The sequence below is a fragment of the Fonsecaea monophora genome (genome assembly GCF_001642475.1).
Source record: "Fonsecaea monophora strain CBS 269.37 chromosome Unknown Scaff33, whole genome shotgun sequence".
Classification (NCBI taxonomy): Eukaryota; Fungi; Ascomycota; class Eurotiomycetes; order Chaetothyriales; family Herpotrichiellaceae; genus Fonsecaea; species Fonsecaea monophora.
In genome coordinates, this window is record NW_019173964.1 from 87,987 (window position 1) to 110,219 (window position 22,233).

Consider the following 22,233-nt stretch of genomic DNA (forward strand, 5'->3'; position numbering starts at 1 on the left):
GTTTTGCCATTATTAACTATAATTTATTTAATCCTCAAGATGGTGCGAAATCCCCAGAACGAAGCCCTTCCGAAGAGACAAGTTTTTTCCTACACGCTCTCCTTTCCATCCTCTTGTGCCTGCGGCTCAGTTTTGTGGGTGGTTCTGCCGATCTTGTGTGCGTGCGCCCTGTTCGGCTCGCCAGGCGGAACGATGAAATACATGATGCCATGGAAAACACTGGCCACCAGAGGTGCCACCCAGTGCACCCAGTGCCAGCCGGGAAAATGGCTGCCCACGTAGACACCGAAACACCTTGCCGGGTTCAGGCTCGCACCACCGTACGCCGGCAGACTGAATGCTGTGCATAACGCCAGACTGCCCACGGCCAAGCCGACAAAGATCGGTCCGAGGGCAGGGCCAAAGATCTCGCGCTGGCGGGGATCCAGACCGACCCCGAACGCGAGGATGAGCAAGAGCAGGTCGCTGATGACTTCAATGGTGAATGCGCTCGAGACAGGAGTTCCCATGCCTTCGAAGAGATAGCACCCTCCAACCTTGAATTCTCTGGTATTCGCTGCCGCCCTCAACAGCAGGCCCGCAAGAGCACTGGCTGAGATCTGCGCCACCAGGTACAACACCAAACGGGGAAAAGTGGTTAACCTCGCGAAAAAAGTCCCAATGGTGATTAATGGATTCATATGGCCTCCGGACACGGCACCGAAGGAGAAGATCAGTAGCGCGAGGAGGATTATGTTGATTGGCGCTGCGATCAGGGGGCCCAGGAAATACGAACGGCTGAAGGGACCGGATGTCTCTGACGGTAGCGGCGGAGGGGTGTTTGGGGAGAGACTGTTCCAAGCTGAGGCCCAGACGAAGATCATGGTGCCTAAAGACAAGTTATCGTCAGCATCATTCGATTACTAGACAACATGTTCCACCCTGCGCACGTCTCCCGATTCAATGACCCACACATCTCGCCAGCAACCACCAGAGGGAATGGCTCACCGACAAACTCGACCATGGAGGCCTTCCACAGCTCCACCTCCCGAAACCCTCGAAGATCGAAACTTTCCTTCAAGGTCAAATTGGGTGCGGCATCAGGCACTTTTTTTAGCAACTCCTCGTTCTGGGGGTCGGAGCGGTCGAGGGTGAATTCTAGGTTGCCGCCCAAACGACCGGCGAAGGGGGCGCTCAGAGAGCCGCCCCGGCGCCTGCGAGCTGCGAGCGAGTTCGAGTTGAACGTCTGCCTCGTGGCGGTGGTGGACATTTCGTAGGCGGTCGTCGCGGGGAAGTGGTCGGGGACGGTGAGACAGGGGCGGAAGGTGGGAGAGAGGGGAGGTGTGGGAGCCTTGGACTGCTGTTCCTCCGTGGTGGGCTGTGCGTGTTGCTGTAGCGGTGCGTGATTCGGACCAGTCATGGACGCTGATGCTGTTTCGGAACCAGCTGGCCTTCAAGAGACAAGACTGCGGATGTCTGAAAGGCAGCGATACACCGCCACGACAGCGCCGGAATTGGTTGAGGTATACGGCTGGCTCGCTCGTCGATCAATCGACGACTGGTTCTCTGGCCTCCTTTAATCCCAGCGTAATTGTTTCGCTTGACAAAACACCAGGCTGGTCAACAGCATCAACGAAATCTCTCCTCCACTCCCACTTCTTTTGGCGAAATCACCCTCTCTTCAGCTCTCCCTCCTGTTTTCTCTTGTCGCGGCCCTTTTCTTCTCCGATCCTTCTCCTCTTTCTTCCTTCCTTTGCCTTCCAATAATGAGTATTCCGGAGAATCAGGATCCGACTTTCAAGTCGATGAATTGATTGTGGGAATACCTGGGTATCGGGTATGCCGTAACGGTAACGGCAACGGTATTAGGTAGTGATCAATGGCAATGATTTCTCAAAACATTCCCTTCCACCGCTCCCGGGTTGTGGTGTTTTACAACAGGCGACAGACAGACAAACAGACGGACGGACAGAGGGCGGGAGATAAAGCCCCCAACTTCAATCAACGCCAGGCAAAACAAAAGATAGGCCAAAGAACCCGTCTGAAATCTTTATTCAAAATGGCCAGTGTCAATCTCAATCTTGTCGTGTCGGGTTCAATGGGCGCGAAGGGGATGGGCGGCGGAAAGAAAGAAAAGACAAGCAACTTTTTGATGGATGAAAAGAAAACTCCAATGGCTCAGTACGGTGGAAGTGTGTATTATGTACGGAGGCACCTCGTAGTTACTCGATGGTAGGTAGGCGTGGTAGGTTAACAGGTAGGTACGTAAGGTCAGGAACCGTGGTATGAATAATCAGTACGGCGTGTGCGCAGTGGCCCCGTTTCCCTGTTCGGGCGAGGTACACATAAACATACGGGCCTATGCAGGGATGTGATGTGCTGTAGCATGCATGGCTGTGCTACTCCGTAGGTACAGTGGTGGAGCACCGTGTATTACGACTTCTCGAGAACGCCTCGGGGATGATCATGTATCGAGTTGGCAGGTCACGATATGTATGGGCTTTTGTGGCGCTGCTTGGGGGAAACCCGATGTGCATCGCCGGCTTTGGTGGCACCCAGGTGGCTCTGGCGGTGCTGATGACAAAGCGATGACAGGGTGAACATCAAGATGCATACAAGAAATGTCGCATGCAACCACATGCAGAACATGCTGGATAGCAATGGCACCGCTAACTAGGCAGCCTTCAATCTCACTGTACATGTCGGCGGCAAGAACCTGATGTCGCCGCAAAAATCGTCATTACACTTTCCGCCTCACAACCCAGGCTCTGCAGGTCTTATGATGGACTCGTTCAAAGCCATTATTCCTCAACATCTCGAGCCATCCTCACTCATCCTCTCCATCATGTCTTCGTTCCACATGGTCGTCGTCTGGGTTCAATAGGACTCCAATATCGGTACTCTCATCCAGCACCCTCCTCCCTTCCTTGGCTGTTGGCAATTTCATGTCTTCCATGACGAGCTGCAAGGTCAACTCGGGTACCAACACAGCGCTCACATATGCGCCCACGCCCGCTGTTCGCAGCGCTGGGTCCGACTGTAATGCCTTGTTGAGAAACTTTGAGAGTGACTCGGTAATTGCGTGGACCATGATTCGGGCTCCTTTGGGACCATAGTAACCCGGCTTAGCAACATCAATCAAGCCTTCATTGAGATAATGCCGAATAGTCCTGCGGTTGCCCTTGGCCGCCTTGATTTTCGCGTCCAGCTCATCCAGGTAGTAACTGTATCTCTGTCGGTTTATCACCCGCTCCAGCTCCTGCGTTTTCTTCGGTATCCGGAAGCTTTCCAACTTCTCCCAATCCAACTTGGGATAGCCTCTTTCTTCCCATTGCCCTCGTGCTTCCGCAAGTCGATGCTGAGAACAAAACTTTTGTTGTTGTTGGAAAGGCATAGTGCGGAGATTGTCCGGAACAAACACCGAGATCGTGTCTCGCACGGGTTTTTGACAAACGGGACATCGTACTCCAACTGTTCTTGGTTCAGGCTCCAACTTGAACTCGTCATCGTGCACGAGCAGAAACATGTCATCCACAGAAGAGAGAGAGGACGTCGACCCCGACCTTGCACGGCCTGCAGCGCGGGGCGAGTCCACGTCAAAAGAAACAAGGTTGTCAGTGCCGCCGGACGATGAAAAGTCGGGCATTTCTGGGATGTGAATATCCGCTTTGTGATGATCCGATATTTCAGCTGGAAGACTAGGGACGTCGATTTTCTGTCGTTGCTTGATCTTTCCCTTGACCCCGTCCAGCACCGGCACTTCAGCAACGTGTATGAATGTGGTTTTCGATGCCTTCTCTTCACGCCCTTCCACTTCAGCATAAGATACAAAACCAGTACCTTTTGGCTCCGCCTGTGCGACGCTCTCGATGGGCTCTAGCTTCTGGAAAAACTTGCGGTTCGCATAGTTCTTAGAGGGCTTTCTCTTCTGCGAACCCGACGAGGTCCAGCCGGGGAATGGGTCGTCGAGGGTCGAATCTTCAAGGGTCTTCAGCGGCTCAAGCGCAGGTTCGTCTTTGAGCTTCCGCCGCTTCGGTCTGGTTGAGGCAGCTGTGCTCGCCGTACGTTTGGTGGGAGGACTGGAGGGTTTCAGAGTCTTGCCTTTGCGCACTCTGGGTGAGCTCTGCGCCGGCTTGCGGCGTGAGTCGTCGTCCTCATCTGAGCTGGAATCGGGTGGCGCGTAAATGAGTCTCTCATCTTCCAGGGAGTCCGTCTTCATGTTTGGACTAAGAGATTGTTCATGAGACTCTGCCCCTCGGATAGATCGAAGCAGTGTTGGGCCGCGGTAGTTCTCTCGTGTGAGATATGTTCTCGAGTAACTGGCATTAGGTCTGGTCATATCATCATCACCAGATCGGGCCAGTCGTAGAGTGAGAGAGGTGATGTGAACGTGAATATGTAATTGGTACTCGTAGTTGTCAGAATTTAGAAATGAGCCCATTGATAGGGAACTAAGTGGAGGGCTGGAGGTGGCAGAGTGGTCGCACGCGCCTATTATGGGCAACCAGTAGTAACTGAAGATGACTCGTAGTCACTACTAGTAGGAGACGAGGGGCTCCCAGTGGTTGCCAGTGGCTCCCAATCGCAATCGTCAGTTCTAATGATAATGGGCGCCCCCCTGCTGTAAGCTGGGCACTTTGCGGGACAGACAAGCTAGATTTAGGGTTCGGAGCCCAGGTTTTTCCGGGCGGTGGACCGCAGCTTAACTGGGCTATTTGTGTGCTTGGTGACACTTGGACCCTCCAATTTCGCCGTGGCAAACGCAGTTTCACACTTAATCCGTTACTCCAGATGGACCGATTCAGCTAATGCAGCTGACAAACAACGTCTCTTCCCTATATTCGCTGAGCTCATCATAGCAAAAGGTGCATGGCCAAGAAGGGATGAGACTTGGCTGTGGCAACTCGAAATAGTATGAATTGAGACGAGTGCACCAAAGGGCACGCGCCCTCTTCTCCCTCCTCCACCTCCCCTCGATCGGCCAGGGAAACGACACAATGGGCCTCCTGGACGAGGACCCCGTCGACAGTCTGGGTGAGAAGTCAACAGCAATCACCTCGCCTACCGCGATGTCCCCAGGGGCACAGAGTCCATCAGGCATCCAGAGTCCCCCGCCTGAACAACAGCAGCATCAGCATCAGCATCAGCACCCGCATATCGACCATGCCAAAGAGAAGCTACGCCATTTCATTCATCCTGATGGCCGGAAAATCCACATTGCTCACACACCCGAAGAGCACGCCAAACTGCACAAAGAGCTGAGCCAGCAGCATGGCCCCGACGAATTCGATGTCGTGATCTCCGGCACCCCAGAACATCTCGCCGTCGTACGCGAGCTGCACGCCCATCACTCGGCTCAACGCGACACGCTGCGGGAGAGACATGGCGACATCTTCTACGAGTTCGAGAAGGTCAGAGACGACCTGGATCATCTGTCCAACGAACTCAATCAATTGACCCATCACGGAGTGTGTGAAACTGTCGTCAAAGTGGTGGACGGACCTGTTGCTAATCCATAGAGTAGGTGGCCCTTGACGCCAACTTCAGCAAGTTCGGCTACACAGCGCGCATCCGTACCAAGGACGACCACAGTGGCTCATCGACACCGTCACATTCAACAACAACAGCCAACTCAGAGCAAATTTTACTCGACAAACATCAGAGCCGCGTTGTCGAAGGTACGAAATTCTTCAAACGGCCCGTCATCCGCCAGTACTTCCACAAGGGACTGTTGTGGCGGTCTGCGCGCAGCGGTGAGGTCGGCACCTTCGAACTGTTCGCCGACTTGCTTTACGTCGGCATTATTGGCATCATTGGGGACAAGGCCTCTGAGGATCCTACGGGGAAGTCGTTCTTGGTGTATGCTATCAACTTCACTATGGCCTTCAAGATCTGGAATGATTTAACCCTCGTCTCGAACTGGTCAGTCGGGGCCCACCCATGAGAACTGGATGATTGTTTGGTTTTACAAACTAACGGTCGTTTAGGTTCGAGCGAGACGACATCGTCCAGAAGCTTTCTGTCATGCTCTACCTGATCCTCCTCTTCGCCTACACCACCAACATCTCGTACGCGTTTGAGGAAAGGCATCCCGGCGGAGAGTTCGACACATATATTCCCATGATGTCCTTCTATCTCGCTGAGAGGTTCTATGGTGCCTTATATTTTACCTGGCTCTCTTACGTGGTGCCCCTGGTGAGGGGAACCCTCCTGTACACGTCCATCATCATCCTTTTGGCCATTGTGTTTTGGATCAGCAGTATCCACGTCGACTACCCCGGCCAATTGGGTTTGATCTGGATCGCGATTGTCATCGACCTCTGGGGCCAAGGGTTTGGGATGTTCCTTTCGCGCGCCTCTGCCCGACACATGCACGCGCAGGGCAGTCGCAGAGAACGCTTTATCCGAAAGTACTTTGAATTTTACCCGGCCATCAATATCGAGCATCGAACCGAGCGCACCAACGCCTTTGTGTCGCTGGTGTTCGGCTATTCGGTGCTCACCATCCTCTACCAGTCCCGGGCACGAGTCGGCCTCAATGCATTTCTGGGCAAAGGCATCCTAGGCCTCATCCAAGCCTTCGCGTTTCAATGGCTTTACTTTGAGATCGACCACCAAGGCGTCCACGTCCACGCCATCCGCCGCCACTGGCTTTCCAGCACCGTTTGGATCACGTGCCACCTGCCCTTCGTGCTCTCGTACGTCCTGGGGGCTGCGACACTGTCGAAACTGGTCCTCGCGCACGACTGCGACAATGCCAATGTCGAGGACTTGGGCGAGGCGTACCAGCCCAGATCGGTCGCGGAAATTGACTCCGGTCTGCGCTGGTACTACTGCGGGGGCATCGCGGCCGCGCTGCTGTCCATGACGCTGCTCTCGTACTGCCACGTGCATAAGACGCTGGAGAACCCGCGGCTGAGGAAAGTCCCGCGCTTGGTGATCCGGTCGTGCATCGCCATTGCGATCTTACTGCTCCCCCTAGCCAAGCACCTCTCATCCATCAGCCTGATCGGCACCACCACGGCGCTGGTCTTGTTGGTCCTGACAATCGACATCTTCGGCATGTCCTGCACGGGCGACCGCTTTTGGACCGGCGGCTGGTGCGACGAGTCCAAGCGCGCCACGCACTACGAGGCCCGCATCCGCTGCAGCAAGCGCAAGAAGCAGGAGATCATCAAGGCCATGCACCGTGGGGAGACCGTCCGGCTCGAAGAGCTGCTGCGCCGCCAGAGCACCAACTCCAGCGCCATGAGCAGCCAGACCGAGCTGGGCGTGAGCGAGAAGTTGGGCGATGAGGAGTGGCAGCACGCGGCGCTGTGAGGACGCTCTGACATTCCAGAACGACTCTTTATCATATATCCTGTCATACTTGCAGACATATTACTATACCCTCCCGGCATTGGATCTATGCATCATATACCAAGGTATGTACCATACTGGGTGTGTGTGTGTGTGTGTATGTATTTAGTGGTATATATATCACTCTCAAGCCTATCCATCCATCCATCCATTCCTCGCTCCCTCCACCCGGATACCCGTCCATTTACACCTCTCTGTCTATCCCCGCATTTGTCCATCTAACCGATGTGTTTCTATCTCTTTACATGGAATTTGATACTGTTACGCAACTGCGAATCAAAGGAATGGCTCACCCAAGAAAATCGAAGCTTTCCCCCCAGAGGAAACAATGTGAATCGGCGCCCGGAGGAGTATAGGCAAGCAAGGGAAAGGGAACACACACACACAGACAGTAGCTATTCGGCAGGGAAAAGGGGGAAAAAAGGGGGAAAGGAAGATAAAGGATGAAGATGGTCATGGATATAGGCGCATGGATCTGATCATGGGCATGGGCATGGTAGCTGGCTAGCTAGCTAGCTAGCTAGCGAGTCAGCGAGCGAACTTGGTGTTGCATTTCCATTTCCGTTTCCTTTTTCAAAGAAAAATGGCAAATACACCCTACATCGAGGGCGAGCACAGGAGTTGTTCTGTACGAGCGAGACAATGGACAATGGCCTGTGTTTGTGTTTATGTTCGTGTCTGGCTCGTGGTTTGAAGCGGCTCGGAAGGGGGAAAAGAAATGGTGTTTTGTGTTTAGTTCTGGTCACATAAATATATTTTCCTTCTTAATGCTGAAGAGAACAAGAAGCACCAAAGGGCGCCAGTACGGCCTCCTTCTATATGCCGCAACTTGGTCGTGGAACAAGCTCCCACCCCACTCCTCTTACTCCTTTTTACCTAGGATAAGGATACGAGTAATCATGGTGCAGCGGCATCGCAACCGTGCCCGGGCTGTGATGTATCGGGTAAGGTACGTCTGTCTGGTGATGCGGCTGGAGTCTGGGCTCCGAGTGCGATGACGGGAGTGGACTTGGGTTTGGTCTCGCAGCTGGCAGGCTTGCTGTTTGCGCTCTCATTCTCGCCTGGGCCAGTGCGACACTGTCAGCCTCCCCCATTGTTACAGGAGACGAGACTTGCTGCTGCATGTGGAGAGGAGGTCTCTGCTGCCCAAGAACGCCTGACGAGCCGTTGCGAGGGTCAAACTGAGTGGGAGAACTTGCCAGAGGAGGAGGCGAGAAAGGTGGATAAGGGGAAGGGGATGAAGCAGGACCAGGATATACCTGGTACATGGCAGCAGGTTGCGAAGGGTGGACGACGTTAGTCTGTGTATTGTTGCGTGTTGCAGTCGCGGTAGCTGAGGAACCTGCAGTTATCGGCGTTGAATCCAACTCGACCGCAAATGCTGGTGCAACTGGTCCACTGGTTGTGACTGTCTCTGCTGTTGATGTCGGATGATGATGTTGGTAACGCGAAGGACCCTCAGGTCGCTGCATCGAGGATAATGAGGCTTCAGCAGAATGTGATGACTTGGCCATGATAGGTGAGGCTGGTAGCTCAACGGCCTCGACGGTGCAACTATACGAAGCAAGCTCGACTGGGTGAGCGCTCGAAGGATGCGACGCATGTGACGTCGATAAGGGCACAGCAGCAGGCCCATTGGATAGTTGCGGTGATCCAGCCACTATAGCGGTACCTGTCTCGTTTCCATAAACAGGTTTCCAGTTGTTAGATGCCACGGCTGGCATTTCATGATATCCATGGGCGGGTAATTGGCTCGAAGTCAGAGCAGGGACGGGGGCTGTGGAAAGGTGTTGATCAGAAACTGGAAGACATGATTCACTCGGGACAGCTCCGGAATACCCAGCGGTGTGGTGCTGGTTGACAGTGTTGTATCTCAGCGGCATTCGACTGGGGTCTGCTTGCGGCATTGCCCAACTACCGTGGGGGACTGAAGGCCCGGCAGAAGAAGTAGGGACAGGCACGTTCTGTTGTATTAGACCAAACTCTCCGAGATTCTGTGCACCAACAGATCCATTCAATTGGGATTGATAATGGGGCTCGGGGTCTGTCGGGCTGTGCCATGACGAAGCATGCTGCTGATGCTGAGGTCTTCGCGCAGGCAGGGGCGGGGGGACAGAAGAATATTGCTGTACTCCGTGCCCTGGATTACTTGTATACGGCTGCGGGATTGGTGGGGACAATATAGGAGACGGCGGCGAGGGAGGCCGGCCTGTGTTTGGAAGCACATACGGAGCCGGACTGGCTCCGGGATATACGTTTGGTGCTGTCTGTGGTGATAACGGCGACACGGGCGCCTGGGGACCAGACCAGTGACCATAAGGCTGGGCATTTTGGGGCCCTGGATAAGAGTACTGGTATGTCGGTTGAGCGACTTGCGCAGGATGGGGTGGTGGAAGAGGACGTTGCTGAACATATGCCGGGTTGAATTGGTTCGACAGACCTTGCGACGGTTTAAAGCCTTGTGAAGACGTTGACGTTGTCGTTGATTGCAGCAATTCTCCCGGGTTTGATGCCAGGTTATACACATCCCTCATGAATAGCATCGATTTCTTAGCAAGAGACGACATGTTGGTGCGTGTTCGCGTTCAGGGACGACTTTTTCTAGCAGTTTCGTCCAGTATTGAACTCCGGTGCGGTCAAGGGTTTTTAGGATATAGCAATACCATGCCACAGCAAATCATGCCCCCAAGTGTGAGGAGGTCCATGTTCGTATTCCCAAATTTGCAAAAAGGGGGGAAACGAGACGAGAGCTGCATTCTAGATCCACTTTTGGCGCCTGATCCTCGGAAATAGTTTGATAGCACAGGCTGAGCAGAGTTGAAGAAGCTGCCAAGGGAAACTGGGCCAATAAAGCATTGGCTTGATCGCTAACGAGGGCTTGTGGCCTTGGTTCGAGACTGGGCCGTTTCTGTTCCACGGCCCCGAATAGTGGCTTGCCGAGAAGTCTCCTGTTTAGCCTTGCCGTCGCAGGGGCAATTCGCAAATTGACCAGTCAGCCCTGGACTATTTTAATAATGTAATGCCACCAAAGCTCCCGATGCAGACATCCGACCGTGTTTGCTTGTGTTACTGTAAACTCTATAGGCACTCTGGTTGGTTGGATTAGGAAAAGTCTCACATGTCCATATTGTTGTGTAGAACATGCGGCTGAGGACTTGCTTGGGAATGGCGGTGGCGTCCTTCTGGATGCGGACTGTTTTGGTTATTCTGTGCTATGGGATCCTCAGGCTGGAAGCAAGATCAAAGAAGGAGAAGCAAGCGTATAAAGGACGCGGGAGTGACGACTCCTCGAGGTTATTGGCTCTACCCAACAGCCGGCGTTTAACGTGCCAAACCAGCACCATTCCTGGACCACCTGTACCTGGCTAACACAAAGGTCAGTTGTTTTTCTGTATCGCGAGGATTGCTCCTTCTGCCCTTGGCTAGGGCTATAGCCGATCGCATGACACTGTCCCGTCGTCAGCATCGAGACAACACCATACCAGATGAAAGAGGGGAGATGGTTTACTTTCTGAATTGTCGCTGATAATCTGTCGGAAGGGTGACAAAACATGCCTCTGTTGCCCTGATGACAGCCTCGCAGGCGGCCAGTATCGCATTCCCGGAATCGGCCTGTAAGCGATATGCTACTAGCAGGAGAAGAAGGCTGCCGTGGAGAAGTTGGATTCCAAAGAAGTACGGCATGAAACTGATGTCCGGGTCACATTCCAGTATCTGGGTAACGCATTCAGAGGCGGCCATTGTGTGGGACATGGAGTCTTTGAACCCTAACGAAGATGTCCAACTACAATATTCAATCAGCCTATACTCCAGAACGGCAAGGGCTAAGGGGTATACATGTGACTGCTCCTTGTGTGTTGAAGGAGAAAACCAAGTAAGTGGACTTACAAATCTGCATCCTCAAAGAGACATACCGGATCCCATTTCGAACCCACCAGGATCTTTAAGACACTGACAATATGGCTCGCGTATCCAGCCACAGTTTTGGCAATGTGCGTCGCCTCAGGTTCTTCTGCTCCCACGGGTGAAGATGGCTTCCATCGGGATTCATTCTCGGCCTCGTTCTCAGCGTATATCTTCGTTGTAACACGATCCAATGTCGCTTGGTAATGATCAAGCTCACGCAAGATTTGACGCTCTTGTGAACTCCATATCGAGGCGCCGGAAAGAACTGGATGGAGGCGTGATCGGTTCCAGTCCAGAAGCGTGCCACAGTGGACCATCAGTGGCAAGAAGAATTCGAAGAGGCCCACCCCTAAACAAGTCTTTGGAGGCCCGTGTGAGCGTCCAGTTCCAGAAGGTAACAACATGCATCGAGGCCCTTCGGCACGAGTACCGTGGCTGTGCGGCTGGGCACCGGATTGCCAGGTAACATCGTCGAGTGGGAGGAGTAAATCTCTGCACTCGGCCTCCAACAGGGCAAGAGGTCTGTTGTAACACAATGCTAAATGTCGGTCCATCAGAAAGAGGAGCCACCACGTCCGGCGACGTTCCTCGCGCTGGACTTCATTGATTAAGTCTCCTTCAGCGTGTTGACTCAGGGAACATTTGCAATTCAAGCTGGTTAATCCATTCTCTGCATCATTTGGCAATATCGCAGACTGTACCTCCTCATTCAATTTCAAGTCCCGCGCGAGGTTGAAAGCAACACTCCACCTGGCTTGCAGTTAGAACAACTGCGACTAGAGAGAAACAGCCGGGCCATTACAAACAGCCGGACGAGTAACTCACCACCTGATGCTTGCGGCCTTCTTTTCACTGCCTGAGATCACCGAGGAAACATGAATAAAAGCAATAATATAGTCCATACCCCAGGACTCTGGGAGAGTATCATTCGGGAGGTCCAAGGCTCGGAGTAGGTCATCATTTCTCCATCCCGAGTCCGAACCGAAGGCGGGCGGTAGTCCTAAGTCTTCCTGTCTCAACAACGGCTCATACCTGGCAGGATTCAAAAGGCGATATGTAAGCAGGCTCAAGTACTTGCAGACTCGATCTTTCTCTTCGGGTCCACTAAACAGACCCAGCGCTTTGTCGCTGAAGGCAGCTACAAACAGCATGCTACCCAGAAGCGCAGGATGAGTTTGACGAGGTTGAGAAGGGTGGAGGACGTCAATTCTGCGTAAAATGAAATTGTGGATGTGGTGGCACGTAGGATGCATACGACTGAGGAATGCACTGGAAAAATAAGTGTCCAACAGGTCGCAGGCAAGACCAGATCCAAAATCCCGATCCAGAAATGGCGACAAGTACTGCAGGACTGGGTATTTGCATTGAGCAAATGCTTGGCTGTTTGGTGTTGGTGCTTCACGGGAATCGGCTATAGAGGGCAACCTGTAACTATAAGGGTCCAAGATGTGAAAGGTCGGAGAGACGTATGTTGAAGGGATGCCAGAGGGATCCTTGCCACTATCAAAATCCACTGCTCGAGTCTGGCCATCCGAAGGCAGAGCAAGATGAAGCATTGCCGTAGTGTTCTCTAGCGAGGGAAGAGGCAACCCCAATCGATGATCCGGAGTCTTAGCAGCCCCCAGAGAGAGATCGTCCTCTTCGTGAGCGGTCGCTCGCCCCCTTGTCTGTTGATTCTTTGGAGACGGTGGTGGAGATGGCGAGGCAGGCGAGGCATTGTCTCGAGGATCATCCGAGACAGACACCGCTCCCGGAGGGTCAGTCCACGAGATGCTGTCATCTCTACGCCTTTTATCATAAACACATTGTTCTTGCAGCTGTGCACACCGGGAACAGGGGATGGTACCCGTGCAGCGAATCTTGGATTTGCGGCATTGATTGCAGGCCCGGAACTTCTCGCTGATGATTCGGTGGAATGGACGCTCTTCTGCATGGTTTAGATGCGTTTTAAGATGGCGACTTAAGCTGTCGTTGCGCGAGAAAGAACGACCGCATTCTGGACAAGGTGCTGAGGCAGGAGTCCTGCGCCGGGCAACCTTACTCGAGCCCATTGTCTAGCATGGAGACTGGGTGATGGCAGCACCGGCCATTCTCGACCACGGGGGCGATGCCGAGAAATGGAAGATGGTGAGCGCACGGCTCGTCGTCCGTCGTTGTAGCAATGGCATTGGAAAATGAGGGTGATGAAGAGGTCTGTGGCTAGCGCATCCTTCTACTATCCAACCCCGCAAGCTACTATTCAACTAGGTTAGTGATAGTCACACGCTGGGGTCGGGGTGGGAGAAACCCTCCGAGACCCTCGATTGGCCTATTTGCTGGACCTGGTGAGCCCTGTCGGTAGGCGAGGATTACATAGGTAAAGGCGCTGCTTGTGGGGAGGTAGCAATTAGAGAGACATGGTTATGCAACCTGCGCTCGAAAGATTATGTGTCTATTTTCCATCTCTTGTCACAGGTGTCCAAGTGCTGGCCTGTCATAGTGCTTGACGCATAAGGTAGAGATAAAATGGCGGGGTCTGCTGGTGAAGGAATGGACAAGCTGTAAGAACGCTATATGGGAGCGTAATGGTGAGAGACAGAGGCATCCGTTAGTTGATGCTAGAAGTGAATTGACATGTTGCAGTGACAATCATAGAAGGGTCGAACCAACTAAGGAGCGACGAATCCGCAGGAAGTTGGAAACAATGGCAGATAGCTGATGAACCAGGATGCTTTTCTCCCTACCTTTCATGCGTCGTCAAGATTAGACGCATTCTATGACCTTTGAGACTGTACGAGGTACTCGGTACTCGGTACCTCATAAAAGACAAAGGCTAGAGTGTGTGAGTGTCCACAAATCTCCAGTAAGATACGGTGGCGCATTGCCACTGATGCGCAGAAACACGACACTTGATACGTTGACACAAAATGACCTACACGCAGGCACCATCAAATCTCTCCCGTGCTATCCCCGTCCTTCCTCCTCTTCCTTGGACCCCTCAATGCCTTACATCCAGACACATTCACTGACAGTCTGCATGACCCTCTTCATGCCGACGGCACTTAGCCGCGGACAGCGAGAAGATGCAGATATCTTTGGAGATGCGATTCACCTTGGTTCCCTCAAGCCTCGAACACGGGACAGCCACGACCATCACGTGCAAACCACTAACAAGGTAAATACTGGCTGATCTGCTCCTTGAATCAGGCCAGGATCCCAAAGGAGCGTCTTGCGATCCCATAAAATGACCACTGCAAACGGAGACCACTCCTCTTCCGGGGCTTTGGACCCCTCCCAGTTCCGCGTGGCCATTGTTGGGGGTGGCATTGGCGGGCTCACCACAGCTCTCAGCCTTGCGACTTACAGTCCTGATCTGCCAGCAAACAACATCACAGTCTATGAGCAAGCTCCAGCATACAGTGAGATTGGCGCCGGTGTTGGTATAGGTGTGTCGGCCGGCCGAGTGCTACAGAAGCTTGGGGTGTGGCCAGCAGCGAATGCCATCTCGGGCTATCGAAACAACGTGCATCGGAGCAATCGTCGTTGGGACACGGACGAGCTAATTGTGGACGCGTTGGCCTTTGACAATGGCGGTGCCGAGGAGGTAAGACAGCTGTGGGTGCATCGTGCCGAGTTTCTGGAGGTCCTGTACAGTGAGATTCAGCGAAGGAACTGTGCTACGCTGAAAACCGATAAGAGGCTTGTCGGGCTTGAGGTATGACACCTGGACCTTGTGCTTGATAATATTTGTGCCTTTGCGGTGTCTGATTCCCAGGGTAGGACAAGGGCTCTACGGTCACTCTTCGCTTTGCTGATGGGACAGAGGAGTCGGCGAATCTGGTCATTGGATGCGACGGCATTCACAGCACTGTCCGCTCTCAGTTCGCCGTGGACAAGCCTGTATACTCTGGCCGGATAGCGTTTAGAGGCACAATACCCCTATCTGCCGTGTCCGATGATTGGCCTTACTCATCCTGGACGCTCTCATGGCTAGCGCCCAACAAGCATTTTCTGGCATTCCCCATGTCACAAAACCGCCTCATAAACGTCGTCGCGTTTGTTTCAAAGCCAGAGAACGAGCTCGACGGGCTCAAGGAGAGCTGGAGAAGTGAAGCACCACGAGAAGCTATCGAGAAGGAATATGCCGGCTGGAACCCGACCGTGCAGAGGATCATCAAGGCCATGCCACCTATCATCAGCCAGTGGAAGATTAACGACCGCGAGATTCTGTCTCAGTGGTGCTACATGGATGGCAAGGTCGTCCTCAGTGGTGACGCAGCACACGCAATGTTACCCATGCAAGGTTCGTTGATCCCCATTGACCAGTCCCTTCTCACCATCTAATCCTGTCATCAGGCTCTGGGGCAGGTCTCTCCATCGAAGATGCCAATATGCTCGGCTTTGCGGTGCGGGATTACCTGAAGAACCCAAGTGTTGGACTCACCACATATGTCAACCTGTACCAGACGGCACGCGTGCCACGGGCGCAGAAAGCCCAGATCACCTCGCGGCAGGCGGCGGAAGTTTACGACATGCACGGCCCGGATTTTGAAGGGAAGACGTTTGAAGAATGTCTCCCGGTAGTGCGGGACAAGGTCAAGGATCGCATGGCTTGGGTGTGGAAGTCGAACTTGGAAGCAGACTGGGCAGCGGCAAAGGAGAGCATTGGCCTTGCATAGGGAAACATGGGTTATTGCGAAGGTCATGGTTTGTAGCATGTAGAGAAAGAAAGTTTTGTTCTCACAGTTGCCCTGTCTAGAGTCAATCAGTAAATGATCATCTTCGCAGCTGTCGAATCTGAACTCACGAACCTCCCAAGCCTCGGCCTTCAGATGCATCTTTTTTCCACTGACCACGTCCAAATCCCACCTTCTCTCTCTTCTCCCACTATTATTTCATGCTCCTTCACTATTCCGGTACGCCCCAGTTCCGATCCAGCATAGCCTCGATCGCCCCATCGCTCGCTCACTCCTCAAAACACCTGCTCCGGCCTTTCCCCGTACGCCCTCCCGACTTCCCCTCGATGCATCTGCCAGGTGCTCAACCCCCGTGGGACCCAAAGGAGGAGACTCCGAGACGCGGCGGAACACGACCGACACGATGGACGGGCGTTATTGGAGAAGCGACCGTTCAAGCCTTTATTCTTAAGAAGCTTGGTATCTCGAAAGCCGGGTCTGGTGTGATCCCCCAAAGTGATACAGTGCCACAGTGCCACAGCGATACAGAGTCGTCTGGAGCCGCCTCCGAACCAAGACGGATTGATACCGAACTTCTACCTGCTCCTCTTCCCTTCCGTACCTAATTCGACAGACAGAAGACGACAATGCTGGCCACCGACTCGATATCTCACCTCCCGGTATGGGGGTGGGTTGCCATCACCGCGGCCCTCCTCTGTGCGTGGGCAGCCAGTTTCCGCTACCAAAAGGGCCTCAACAAGTACAAAGGACCGTTCATCGCATCCTTCACCAACTTCTGGCGGCTGTGGCAGTGGGTGTGGTACACCGACAGATGTGCCTACCCCAGTGTGGTCAAGTATGGAAAAATCATCCGGGTTGGGCCCAATACGTTGTTATTCAATGATCCCGATGCCATCAAGGACATCTACATGACCCATTTCTCCAAGGTAAGAGACGCGATGCCTTGATCAAGACGCCTCCCATCCTCGGCTTCATTCGGTGTCAGCAGTCTGTCTAACGCAGCAACTCCTCAGTCCGACTTCTACAAGGTTGGTCAGGGAGTCTCGCGGGGAGTGGCCGTACCCAACATCTTCTCCACCACAGATCGCATCTACCATGGTAAGCTGCGGCGATCGGTGGCCAACGCCTTCGCTTTGAGCACACTGGTCAACTATGAGCCGTATGTGACGGACACAGTCACCACATTCCTGACTCAGCTGGACCAGAGATTCGCGGGTCGACCTGGACCGGACGGCATTTGCGACATGTCTGAATGGACAAAGTTCTTCGCCCTGGATGTGGTCAGCGCGTTGACAATGGGCAAAAGCTATGGCCTATTGGAGGCTGGGTATGATCACATTGGCATCATCGAGGCCCGAACGACCTTCTTGCGCTACTTCACCATTGTGAGTTTCCCCCGTGGTAGGAGCGAGGACACATATAATCTAACGCTTCTCTTCCAGGTCAACAATGTGACTTGGCTCGACCGCGTGCTAAAGAAGAACCCGGTTCTCCTGTGGCTCGGCCGAATGGGCCTCTGGAACAGCGTGACGGCGACGGTGCCCATCGCACAGCGACAACTCGACCAGAAGAAGCGCGACTTCAAGGGCGTCAACGAGAACGAGAAGACGCGGGTGGATCTGCTCACCAAGTTCCTCCAGGCCAAGGTCGACAACCCGGACATTGTCGACGACCGCGCCGTCTTGGGACTGACGCTCTCCATGGTCAACGCCGGCAGCGGCACAGTCGCCACCACGCTGGCCGCGACATTTTACTTCCTGCTCAAGTACCCACACGTGCTGAAGGAGCTCGTGGCCGAGATCGACTCACACTTCCCGCCGCCGAGCGCCACTAGGAACAGTGGCAAGGGCACGGGCCCGATCAACTTTGCCGAGTACGTGGTGCCGTTCGCCGAGTCGCAGAAACTGCCCTTCCTGGACGCCGTGCTCAAGGAGATCTTCCGCCTCTGGCCCGGGCTGGGCATGCAGCTGATCGAGCGGGTCACGCCGCCCGAGGGCGCGCACATCCTGGGCGAGTACATCCCCGGCAACATCATCGTCAGCTGCAACGCGTGGATCATGCACCGCCACAAGCCCACCTACGGCGAGGACGTCGAGGTCTTCCGCCCGCAGCGCTGGCTGGACGCGACCCCGGAGCAGCAGGCCGCCATGAACAAGGCGCTGCTCGTCTGGGGCGCCGGACCCAACACGTGCATCGGCAAGAACATTGCGTTTTTGGAGCTGTACAAGGTGGTTCCTTCGGTTCTGAGGATGTTCACTGTAAGTTCCACATACAGACCTTTCTTGGAGTTTTTTTTTTAATCCCCCCTTTTGCCCCCGCCCCTGTCTCTTCCCGTACTATAAAGTATTCATGACTAATGAACGTGGATACAGCTCGAACTCGCCGACCCCGAGAAGGAATGGAAGATCTTCAACCTGGGCGATCCCGAGCCGTCAGAGTTCTTTGTCCGATGCCAGCCGAGATATCGGAAGATGTTGATGTAAGTTTTTTTGGGTAGGGTTAGTAGTTCTATTTTTCGAACAACGAGTCGATGCGGTGCGATGCGATGCGATGCCATGACACCTGGTAGAATGAGGGTTATGAGCGAAGAATAGATGATATTTACTTGAAGAAAGTCCATCGCCGCAGCCGCCGCTAAGGGATAAAAAAGAGTTCATGACGTATCTATTGCAATGTCACAGATTTCACAGACAGATTCTACCTACCTATGAATGGGATTGGTTTTTTTTTTTTCCCGTGACCACTACCCGAACGAACGAGTGAATAAACAATTGGACGATATTTTTTGGTTCCCCCCCTCCCCCCAACCTCGCGCAGACTCAGGCAGAGAGGGAGAGGGAGAGAGAGAGAGAGATCGATCTGTGTGTGTGTATGTGTGCGAGAGTCTAAGACGTAGGAGGCGAGGCAAGAAGAGAAGGGAAGAGAAGAAGCTAATAGAGGTAAGTATGTGTGTATGTAGGCCAGGACGGGGAGACGTATATTCCTGTATTTGTATGATTTGTAGGGTATCTCTCTCTCTCTCTCTCTCTCTTTGTCACTGTGTACGCTTGTCTCTCGACCTCTGCGTGTGTATGCGTGCGTGTACATGTGCATATATATATAGAAAATAGCTAGCGTCGCTTCTTCTTCTCCTTTTTTCTGCATCAAATGTGCGTGTAATTGTCGAAAAGATGGGTGGGCACTATATCCCCTTCACAATCTCCCTAATCATACCTTGTCTTCACTGAGCCACTCCGCGGTTATACGCGAAAGAGTGGCTACTCAGAAACTCGAGGTCGCCATCGAGCATGAACTCGCCCAGCTCCATACCGAGCGGGGACTGCTTGCTATTCGCCACGATGCCGCCGTTATGGTTGTATATGCCCATGCCCACGCTGGCACCTACCGCTGCGGCCCCGCCACCGAGCAGCACTCCATAGTCGCCTGCTCCGTGACGCGGGACGGGCGGTACCTGTCCGAAGGAGGCCTGGTTCGTCGGTTGGTGGTATGTGACGGGCTGCCAGTTGTGGGGTTGAGGGATGAGGCCCTGTCCGATTGCTGCATAGAGACAGGTCTATCAGCTGTGCGGAAAACGAATGGGGAAAAGGGAAAGAGAGGAGTAGGGGATGGTTTCGGATTGGCGTTCGGGGAGAGGGAGGCATGGCTTGGGAAATGACAGGGAGCTCATTCATGTACATACCTAGCGCCTGGACGACCTGAACAAACTGCTCGAGATAATCTCGGCACCGCGCGACCATGCGATTGTCGCTGTCCAGATGGCGGATCGCTTCGATGGCCATTTCCAAATGCAGGCACATATCCTCTGTCGACTCGGTCAATGACATATTGGATCTGTTCTCTGAGGCCTTCTGATCGATTTGGACCAGGACACATGCTCCCAGCACCAAGGCTGCATTGAATGCTATACAACCCATGTTAGATCCGCAGCCAGTCCATCAGGAGAAAGACAACCCGATAAGAGAAAACGTACTGTAATACAGCGAAAACCACCAGGCGCCCAACAAGCCCCACTTTGATCGGCCCGTGGCAGATTGGAGGGCATTGTGCACCAGACAGATAATCTCCTTGGCCGACTTGATGGCGATCTGTATATGGATGGTGCCAACCTGTTGTAACAACGATGTATCCTGATGGCTGGCTGGGTTGCTCAGTCCATCGAGGAACTTTACCAACACCGGGCGATGCAGCAAGATGCGCGCGTTGGTGTAGCGGAGAGTCAGGATGAACCGGAGTCGCAATTGCCGCCATGCTTCCTCGGCCGAACCCTCTACGTGCGGTAAGCGTTCTGGCAATACGTCTTGGGTGGCGATGAGCCTCATATGGGACGGCAGTCCTCGTTGCCATTCCGAAAGCTGGTTTTCGATCTTGTAGACGAGGGCGATTGTCTCGACGGCGCCGGCTTTGAATGAACAGGCGAGGTTCTGGCCGTAGAGTGAGTCGATAATGGTGCAAAGCACTTTGTAAAGCGAGCTAGATTCGAGGCAACCAGGTTAACATGACTATCAAACGTGCAAGGATTGTTCGCGAGTGCCACTTACATGGTGCCGTTGAAAAAGGCAATGCTCAATGACTCCTTCTTGTCGGTTCCTGCAGCTCCACCGTCGACTACGGAGAATTCCATGGGCAGATCAACTTGGACGTAGCTGTCAGGGATTGCGGGTGGTCGGCCAAAGGTCATGCTCAAGGTCCGGTCGAGCATGATGCAACCAAACCATGTCCTTTTGCGAACCTCCTGCTCCTGCGGAGGAAAGACTCTGGCTAGATCGCTGGAATGAAGTCCGATCTGGAATGCGGCTCGCACCGCAAGACCATGTGTGTTCCATGTCTGTACTGATTTCTGCGTTCCTTGAAGGTACTGGCCCATGAGGAGGAGGAACTGAACTGTTTCTGTAAGCAACGGGACACTCCAAGGTAGCCAACAACTTACCAACTTCGATACTAGTCCCCGTTCCATTCGCGTTCTTGTCGTTGAAGAGCCCTGAAGCTCTGCGAAAGTATATTTCTGACTCTGCGCTGGCTTTCGCCGAGGCTGACTCGACACTTCCTGGAGTGGTGGTGATTTCCCGTGCGTGGACTACGGCATGAGCGAAGACGATATTGAGGAGGGCGAGCCAAATTCTCCTGACGCCCTTGAACTTGTCCTTGCTGGCCTGTTCAAATATGGCCATGAACGAGTGCTCATGAATATAGGGAAACAATAGGCCCGTGTTGCTGAAGTACCAGGTGAGGAGCTCCCGTGCGACCGAGTCAGGAGGAAGAGCATAGATGTTCACTTGATCGAGAGGAGGATCGCGTGGCGTCGGAATGGGCGAGGCCGGGCCTGAGGTGTTGATGAAGCCTCCTGTAAATCCTACTGAATGATGTTCTGCGGGAGACGGCTTCCAGGGTTCGGGATCGTGAGTCAACCGGGCCACGGCCCTCGAGACGTGTCTCAAGAAGGCGATATTTGAAGAAGGCCCAAAGAATGCGCAGTCCTCTTCCTGCGCAAAGGTGACCGCCCCCATAGCATCAATGGGGTCTTCGACGGTTTCGGCATCTTCGAGACTCTCTTCTCGCAGGCACGCGGTTTCCTGCTTTTCAGAATCCAGGGAAGAGACGCCATTTGAGGTGTTCGGATTGGCAGGTTGGTAGACAACGTTCCGGTCGCGATTCTCTAGCGAAGCAAGGCGGCCTTCTACCTCTTTTAATCTATCCTCGATGGACGATAGGTACCTGGAAGGCGGATCAACGACGATGCACTCAGTGTCGGAGGACTTGCAACTCACTCCTTGCCGATGATGATGTTGGAATACGACGCAGACTGTTGATAGACGCATTCAAATCCCAACTCGATACACAATGAGCACTTGGGACGCATGCCATCGCACTAGCACAGGCACTCCGCAGTCAGCTCGACACAATGATAGAATGCTCATGTCATGGCCGGTCGTCCCAAGGCCCACGCAGACCAAAAAAACTCACACGTGATTTCCGTCCTCGGCAGACGGTGCACGCCAGTGCGACTCGTCGTCGTTTGCTGGGAGGATCGTTTGACTCGGAGGCCTGGTCGGCTGCGGAAATGCCGTTTTTGGCACTGGTCCATTCGGGGTCGACCGCCTTCTGGCGACGTTGTTGGGATCGGTCGGCGTGATGGGCGGAGCGGCCATCGTCCGTCACTCGGTCAGACTGATGCATCTTGTTCGCTCTGGTGGATCACGGGCTTCCTGCCTTAGCATATGACAATCGAGCAGAGTTGACGGCACAAGCGACGGGGGGAGTAGTAGGGAGGCAGATTGAATTGTTGTCGGCCGCGCGTGCCGGAACATGACCCTCT

At 53.7% G+C, this 22,233-nt stretch overlaps 8 protein-coding genes across 8 annotated transcripts; 3 read left to right on the top strand and 5 right to left on the bottom strand.

Annotated features, from left to right (window-relative positions):
• Positions 1-89: 89 nt before the first annotated feature.
• AYO21_05312 (hypothetical protein) lies at positions 90-1,399 on the bottom strand (the record flags this gene model as incomplete). Its single annotated transcript, XM_022655282.1, has 2 exons — positions 90-868; positions 988-1,399. The coding sequence occupies 2 exons, from the start codon at positions 1,397-1,399 to the stop codon at positions 90-92; spliced, it is 1,191 nt and encodes a 396-aa protein (XP_022512364.1).
• A 1,407-nt stretch (positions 1,400-2,806) lies between these two features.
• Positions 2,807-4,198, bottom strand: AYO21_05313 (hypothetical protein; the record flags this gene model as incomplete). The annotated part of the gene is made up of 1 exon (XM_022655283.1): positions 2,807-4,198. The coding sequence occupies one exon, from the start codon at positions 4,196-4,198 to the stop codon at positions 2,807-2,809; it is 1,392 nt and encodes a 463-aa protein (XP_022512365.1).
• Positions 4,199-4,976: 778 nt separating this feature from the next.
• On the top strand, positions 4,977-7,299 carry AYO21_05314 (hypothetical protein; the record flags this gene model as incomplete). Its single annotated transcript, XM_022655284.1, has 3 exons — positions 4,977-5,447; positions 5,504-5,901; positions 5,967-7,299. The coding sequence occupies 3 exons, from the start codon at positions 4,977-4,979 to the stop codon at positions 7,297-7,299; spliced, it is 2,202 nt and encodes a 733-aa protein (XP_022512366.1).
• A 911-nt stretch (positions 7,300-8,210) lies between these two features.
• AYO21_05315 (hypothetical protein) lies at positions 8,211-9,905 on the bottom strand (the record flags this gene model as incomplete). The annotated part of the gene is made up of 1 exon (XM_022655285.1): positions 8,211-9,905. The coding sequence occupies one exon, from the start codon at positions 9,903-9,905 to the stop codon at positions 8,211-8,213; it is 1,695 nt and encodes a 564-aa protein (XP_022512367.1).
• Positions 9,906-10,842: 937 nt separating this feature from the next.
• AYO21_05316 (hypothetical protein) lies at positions 10,843-12,800 on the bottom strand (the record flags this gene model as incomplete). Its single annotated transcript, XM_022655286.1, has 3 exons — positions 10,843-11,122; positions 11,227-11,994; positions 12,070-12,800. 3 exons carry the CDS (start codon positions 12,798-12,800, stop codon positions 10,843-10,845), a joined length of 1,779 nt encoding a protein of 592 aa, XP_022512368.1.
• Positions 12,801-14,467: 1,667 nt separating this feature from the next.
• AYO21_05317 (hypothetical protein) lies at positions 14,468-15,902 on the top strand (the record flags this gene model as incomplete). The annotated part of the gene is made up of 3 exons (XM_022655287.1): positions 14,468-14,938; positions 15,004-15,526; positions 15,580-15,902. 3 exons carry the CDS (start codon positions 14,468-14,470, stop codon positions 15,900-15,902), a joined length of 1,317 nt encoding a protein of 438 aa, XP_022512369.1.
• Positions 15,903-16,546: 644 nt separating this feature from the next.
• AYO21_05318 (hypothetical protein) lies at positions 16,547-18,403 on the top strand (the record flags this gene model as incomplete). The annotated part of the gene is made up of 4 exons (XM_022655288.1): positions 16,547-16,846; positions 16,934-17,305; positions 17,363-18,178; positions 18,293-18,403. 4 exons carry the CDS (start codon positions 16,547-16,549, stop codon positions 18,401-18,403), a joined length of 1,599 nt encoding a protein of 532 aa, XP_022512370.1.
• A 737-nt stretch (positions 18,404-19,140) lies between these two features.
• On the bottom strand, positions 19,141-22,094 carry AYO21_05319 (hypothetical protein; the record flags this gene model as incomplete). The annotated part of the gene is made up of 7 exons (XM_022655289.1): positions 19,141-19,457; positions 19,600-19,821; positions 19,891-20,390; positions 20,459-20,801; positions 20,848-21,632; positions 21,686-21,786; positions 21,882-22,094. The coding sequence occupies 7 exons, from the start codon at positions 22,092-22,094 to the stop codon at positions 19,141-19,143; spliced, it is 2,481 nt and encodes an 826-aa protein (XP_022512371.1).
• Between the last annotated feature and the right edge of the window lie 139 nt (positions 22,095-22,233).